The sequence below is a fragment of the Bufo bufo genome, chromosome 2, assembly GCF_905171765.1.
Source record: "Bufo bufo chromosome 2, aBufBuf1.1, whole genome shotgun sequence".
NCBI classification, from domain to species: domain Eukaryota; kingdom Metazoa; phylum Chordata; class Amphibia; order Anura; family Bufonidae; genus Bufo; species Bufo bufo.
Window position 1 is genome coordinate 492,686,868 of NC_053390.1, and position 7,217 is coordinate 492,694,084.

General features: G+C 42.3%; 1 protein-coding gene across 2 annotated transcripts in view; it reads left to right on the forward strand.

The window, feature by feature from the left end:
- The window catches only part of MLLT1 (MLLT1 super elongation complex subunit), a 285,107-nt gene extending 278,206 nt beyond the window's left edge, over positions 1 to 6,901 (forward strand). For both annotated transcript variants that reach the window (XM_040417782.1, XM_040417783.1), the window contains exon 12: positions 4,689 to 6,901. In XM_040417782.1, coding sequence (XP_040273716.1) covers positions 4,689 to 4,817 — 129 coding nt within the window. In that variant the 3' untranslated portion in view covers positions 4,818 to 6,901. The remainder of the gene's footprint in view (positions 1 to 4,688) is intronic.
- Positions 6,902 to 7,217: the final 316 nt, after the last annotated feature.

A 7,217-nucleotide genomic window follows, 5' to 3' on the forward strand; every position in this document is an offset into this window, starting at 1 on the left:
CTGACGTTGCCACAGGCTCCGCACCCCAGAGCAGAGAACATGAAGAAGGAGCAAGCGCCATTGGCAGCCAGCGACAGCCCACAGTCTGACTCTGCCAGCGCCAGGGAAGTCCCGCGGCCCGCCGCCCACAGAAGACAGGCAGCCAGCCAAGTTCCACTTCCAACTAAGTACAGTCTACAGACCAGTTACTGTCTGGTAGGTTGGTTGGTTAAACTTATTGTTAATTAAACTGGATCGGATCCATCCATTCCCAGTTTCCCAAATCCCACTCACTTAGTACATCAGTGTACTAGCCCGCCCTGCGGCCCTGGTTCTGTTTGGAGTCAGTAGTTGGACTGGAGAAATATGCATTTGGGGGGGAAGGGGGCATTTACTGGTACTATCAGTAACTGGCCCCCCCAAATGCACATTTCTCCAGTCCAACTGTCCAAACAGAACCAGGGCGGGCTAGTAGTACACTGGCACTGGGACGGGTGAGATGGTGCCTGGGATGGATCCCAATCCAGGTTAATCAACCAACCTACCAGTTTGGTATGTTGGTTGATTAAACTGGATCGGATCCATCCCAGGCACCATCTCACCCGTGCCAGTGTACTAGCCCGCCCTGCGGCCCTGGTTCTGTTTGGAGTCAGTTGGACTGGAGAAATGTGCATGTGGAAGGGGGGGGGGGCCCTTATTGTTTTTTGCCCCAGGGCCCCATTTCACCTAGAACCGGCCCTGATGGGGGTAACCTACCCACTTCATAAACTTGTTCATATACCTCCAACAGGTTATATAGCATATCTTCCTCAAATTCCTTGTACATTTCCAGAGGCAACCCATCAGGACCGAGAGCTTTCTCGTTTGGCATTGCGCTCACCGCCTGTTGTAGTTCTTCTAAAGTAAGGGGAGCATCTAGCCTGTCCCTCTCCTCCGCAGATAAAGCCGGCAGTCCCTCCCCGTCCAGGAAACCCTCCAGATCCTGTTCCGTGTATGTAAACTTACTTTTATATAAAGCTTCATAAAATCCCTTAAAAAATCTCCAATATCCCATGTGTATCGTCTATAGTCCTGCCCTCTGTAGTTTGTAAGCACGACATGTATGTAGATCCCTGTTGAGCTTTAGCGATCATCGCCAGTATATGCTTTGCCTTCTCGCCCTCCTCATAGTATTTCTTATTATAATTTTATTTTTATTTTTTTAAAAGACCGCTTATTAGCAGCCTGTTCCAATACCTGCCTTCTGTGCAGCTTTCCAATACCCAGTGTAACCCCAGAGGGATCCACAACATATGCAGCCTCCTTACTAGTCATTTGTTTCTGCATCTCCTCTCCCAGTGCGCGTCTTAATAATATTTATACTTTTGCTAAATATACTTCTTAAGAATCCCTTCATTGAGTCCCATACTATATCCACACAGGTGGTTCCCTCATTAAACTGATAAAACTCCCTCAGTTTCCTGACATCATTAAGATCTATTACTTTTAACCAGAATGGGTTCAGGCGCCACATGCTGGGGCTCCCACTGCCAGCACCTCTCAGTTTCTAAAGTAACCTGCAACGGAGAATGGTCCGACAATGTCCTACAATGGAACCGAGACCCAGCAACCATGGGTAACATATTGTCATTACCAAGTGCAAGACCAATTCTAGATAATGAGGTATATGTTGCGGACGCACAAGAGTATTCCTTTGCCAAGGGATTTTTAAGTCGCCATATATCGGAAAGACCAAGTTCTTTTATTAGTCTACCAAATGGAGTTGTTGTATGGGCTGGGAGCGGATCTCGTACAGGAAATTTGTCAAATGCTATATTGGAGTATGAGTTAAAATCTCCCAAAATCAATAAGGGTAAGTGTGGGCAGTCTTCTGTAAACTGCAGGGCCGTGCTCAAAGGGCGCTGGTATATATAGCACTATTATAACACATTCTACATTAAGTAATAAGCACCGCACCGCCACATATCATCCCTCTTTGATAGGAGTGAAAGGTACTTTTTTATGGATAAGCAGGCTCACCCCCCCTGGAATACTGAATGAACCGAATGATACTCCCAGCCCATACACGTCTTGTGAAGCCATTGTACTGTCAGATGTCATGTGTGTTTTTTGTTGGCCAACCAGCGATGGCGGTAGCTTCCTAAAAAATTCAAATGGGGCAAAACGTTTAGTGACATCAGACTCCCCCCGGACATTCCACGATATAAGGTCTACGGTCCCCATATTACATTAGAGAAAATGATAAAACATTCCCAGATGACCATATTCGCCACCACACTCCCGAAATAAATCCCGCCCAGCGGAATCTTCCAGTAACTAGTTGAGGAGACTGCACAGAGGTAACCCTCCCTCCTCCCCTCCCCCGCTATAATAACTTTTACGACTCTCATTGGAGAGTTGGGGCTGAATATTGGCACCCAGCCCAAGAACACGGCAAACAAAACAACTTTTGTAACACAATATAGTGCCATTGCGACACCCGATTAATTACGACCAAGGGATGAGTAGTGCAATACCAGCTGTAAAACTGTAGCCTATGTAAAAGAAATGTATCCAAACAGATAAAAAGGGGGAAAATCTCAGGCTACTCCGCTTCCATTTCATTCTCCTCCCGGACTATTCTTGCATACGTAACATTCAGGCATCCTATCCTAAAATAGTGCAATACCATATAACATAACATAGTGCATTTTACTGTATTTACCTCCCTATAAAACCCTAAATAATTGTACTGAAAAGTCAAAGTCCCGGATATCCTAACCGCACTCTGAGCTAAAGACACAGTCCCCCTGAAATACTTATCGCCAGAGGTAGCGGTACTTCTGACAGTAGAGTTAGTCCCACTCATTCTCCTGATGTCTCGGGGTCATCCAGAAGGAGACTCAAAATCCATCAGTGGGTCTGTGGACTCCAGCCATTGCACCACAGCATTAGGCATATCAAAGGCGTGAATCACTCCTTCCGCCACGACCCTCAGCTTAGATGGATATAACATTGAATATGGTAGCTGGCGCTCCCTCAGGCGACGTTTCAGTTCCACAAACTTTGCTCTTTTCCTTTGCACCTCCACTGAGAAATCCGGGAAGATGAAGACTTGCCATCTATTAACAAATCCACGTGATCCCTTGCTTTACGCAGAATGGTGTCTTTATCTTTGAAATGCAGCAACTTAATCAGAATTGGTCTTGGAGGGATTGGAAGGGCACCCTGTGAGCTCTTTCAATAGCAAACATATTAGACAGAGAGTCTTTTCCAAACTTTGCAGTCAGCCACTGCTCAAAAAAGACCACAGCATTTTCTCCCTCTGCTTTCTCCGGTATGCCCACAAGGTGCAGATTATTCCTGCGAAGCCTGTTTTCTAAATCGTCAGCTTTGCTCAGCAGATAAGAAACATCATGGGCCACTTTTCCTAGATCTTTTCTTAAAGGAGGTGCCTTATCTTCCAAGCAGCTCACCCGGTCTTCCACTTCTTTAATTCTCTCAGAGACCTTCCTTAGATAATTTCTGAGGAAGGACATATATCTTGCAAGCTCCCCATATTAAGTATTGAGGGAAATAAGTGCAGTGCTGCAGTTGGTGACAGCTTTAAAGACATCAGTGATGGTAGGCTCGGTCATTTCTTGTGCAGGCCCTGCACTGTCGTCTCCACCAGCGTCCGCCATGTTTATTGCGTCCTCTCCAACGGCCCCCTGGCCCTCTTTATCCTCAGGGTTATTTATACTGGGGGGGAAGGGATCCACCCAATGCCTGGTGTCTCCCCTCTGTAGCTCAGTTGGGGCACTTGTGGGATCCAGTCTTGCGAACTGCTCCAGGCGCGCCGCCGCCTCCGCTGCTCTCCCCCCGCTCCAGCGCCATCTTGTTTTGCCCACACTGCAGGCCTGCTCTCCTTCCCATCCTTCTTACTTTGGCGCGTCATGGTGGTATTGCCTTGCCTGCCCAGCCTCCTGTAAGTAATATCGCCCTTCTGGGGACTTGTGTGGCTCAGTACTGGACGGATCCGGGAGAACGAGCTTCAGCGTCCTCACATGCCGAGCCAGGCCACTCCCCCGTCATAAAGAATTGATTTTAAGTGCACCTAACCTTTCAATCAATAGTACAATGCGTGCACCTGAGGAATAACAATTTATCTGGCCATTATATCATTATCTGGCATTTTGTTTAGCAATTTTATCCTCTTGATGCTAGATCTTTAGTTCTGCCATCCACTGCAGACAGAAATCAGGAGAATCTGCATCATAAGTCTCACACTCACTCAGAAGCAGGTCATGGAGAATATTACAGAGAAGTGACCTGTAGGATTCTGAATAAAGCACTTGGGCTGAGACATAAACTATCTTTGGTTGTTTGTGCCTCTCCTGATCTGAGTTCCTGCTCACTCCCCTCGCCCCCTCCTTAGACTTGTATTAACATGTGTAATCTGATTCTTCAGTGGGAAACAGAAGAAAAAACATATTTCTCTGATAAAATATATTGTACAGTTTCTTATGGTCGGTTGTAGTACTGATTTGATGAAAAGTTAGTGACCATTTAAACGGTTGATTTTTTTATGGCACTTGTAATTTATAAATGTGGATATTTTAAGCATGCTTGTTTGTCAGTGGGACAGTTAATTAAAACCATTTCATACAGTTCCATGATGATAAGCACTATTATCGCCTATGTTTAAAATAAATTAACGCAATTGGTCTTTTTTTGCTGCTGTTTCGAAGATTGTCAACCTCATAGAAGAGACCGGCCACTTCAATGTCACAAACACGACTTTTGACTTTGACCTCTTCTCACTGGATGAGACAACAGTCCGTAAGCTGCAGAGTTATCTGGAAGCTGGAGCCACATGACCCGCCAAGTTATTACTGAAGAAAGGAGAGAGAAGTGCATTGTGGGGCAGTTATCTCTAAACACACTCCTTCCTTGAACTTTGAACATGGCCACTGTAAGGCACCTTTGGCACTGGCCAAATGCTCTTAGCAAAATATCTTTTTAACCCAGGTTGTTCCTATAAGGAATTTATTGCTCCTGATTTTAATACACTGAGTGAATCCAGTATTTTAACATCTTTTGGGTGTGCAACAAGTGTGTTTCTCTCAAAATACAGATATGAACGACACTGTATGGTTGCAGCTTTGAACAACACAAAGGTAGCACTGGCATCTGAATAGACAGTAATTTATATTTTAACACATACATACTCTGTTTCTAGGCATATTCAACTTTATTTACAGCTGTATCCATCAAACCTTGTCTGTATTTTGAGTGTGTTAAACCATTTGTGCTAAACCATTAGGAGCTCCTGCAAAAGATGTGGAATCATCTAGAAGTCCATGTTGTGAATAATCTATGGAGGAGCTCCCCTTTCTTTCTCTTTCCTATCGACATTTTGTGTTTTTAGTTCCATAAAAATAATGGGGGAATGAATACTGTATTTATGATGTGTGTTGAGAGACTGAGCACTGGCCTCAGAAACTTTACGGAACGTTGAATCTGTAAGCTGTATATTTTATATATATATTATATATATGTATGTATTTTATGTTAAGGGTGGAATGAGGATTTTTTTTTTTTTTATTGTTTCCTACTTTTGAATCATCTTTTCTTTTAATGATTTGTATTTTTTGAGCATGGAATGGAAAATTTACCAGTTACAAATATACAGAGGGCGTAAACATCATTACATCTGGGATATTGGAATGGCTTGTCAGAGAACCTAAGTTTTGTGAATGTCATGCACAGGTACAAGTGTCTTCGGTAGGACGATGAGTATTTATATAGGACACTGCTGACCACCGGACAGCTTCAATATAAGGCTTATGTGTGTGCAGGCTGGAAAAAAAATATAACCCGTAAGAATCATGGACATCCAACCCTAGCTACTTAGGAAATGCAGGATGTCTGTCAACAAATCTACTTGAGGTAAAATGCAACATCTAATAATAACTGGAGGTCTCTAGTAATTTATGTTCTACAGAATGACCCTGATCTGTACTAATCACTACAAAGATTTTTTTTTCATAATTTTCTTTTTATTATTTTTTTATATATATATATATTTTTATTGCCAAAGTCCTTTTCCACAAGCTACCCATTCTGGACCAGCATTGGCTCTTCTTAGGACCAAACTTAACATTTGATGTGCATGAAGTGGTTAAACCCACTTTTTGAATACTTTGTATTGTATTATCTGCACTGCCACATCATTGATAAAGATGCCGGACTAGTACTAGCTTTCACTCTTCCATGTTTTCGTTTTTTTTTAATTCTGAAATAAGTAACACTACAGCAGATCTTGTTTTTTCCATTGTTCTAGAATAGTCTCCACTGGGAGCTCAGTACTGCATTTACATTCTTTGTATGTCCATTATATTTGTTAGAACAGATGTTTAGAGTTTGGGGTCTTCCACACAGTATTTGATTCCCTCCATTTCATATCAGTATTTGTTCTTGCAAATTAATTTCATATCTCCATTGGCAACATGGAATAAAATGTATATTATCTTTGGAAAAGGCGATTTCAATAGCCTTAAAGGTATTAAATGCCATTAAATAAGGAGAAGGGGAGGTAAAGCATTAATGGGACAGCTTTGTGTCAACCACATTGATATCAGACTTCTCATGTCACAGTTTCCAGTTTGAGATTGGGTGACATGAGTCTCTCGCAAGATATTTTTTAGCTAATTTTGCATTTTAATGGTTCACGAGTTATGGACACATTTAAAAGTAAACTATGAGCTCAACTATCAGACTGTTTGTCTGCAAAGTATTTATTAATGTATCAAGCAAAGTGAATGGGTTTAAACCAAGCTCAGTGGTTGTAAACTGTATTGCTAATGATGCATAAATAATTTGGTCTTGTATTATTTTTATTTTAATATTGGAAATCTTTCAAGAGTTTTTATAGGAAAAAATAAAGATGGAGAAAATCTGTTGCATCAAGTTCTTTCTACTTCATTAAGCAAATGTACTTTGTTTAGGCTATGTATGTATTTAAGCTGTTTTACCAGGATCTTCATTTGTACTTTATAAGGTAGCTTGTCTTTGACTACTCTTTAGGAACTTTCAGACTCAAACCCCTATTTTGCCTGCATGTACTGTACAAACAAATATGTTGCAGTCAGTTGTCAGAGAGCCTCTGAACACATTTGTCTGCAAAGTTGTTCAGTCTATTAAAAGTTTAGGGCAACTGATATCAGTAGCGGATCCAGAGCCTGGTCTCGGGAGGGGCACTTCCAGATTATTTTCTG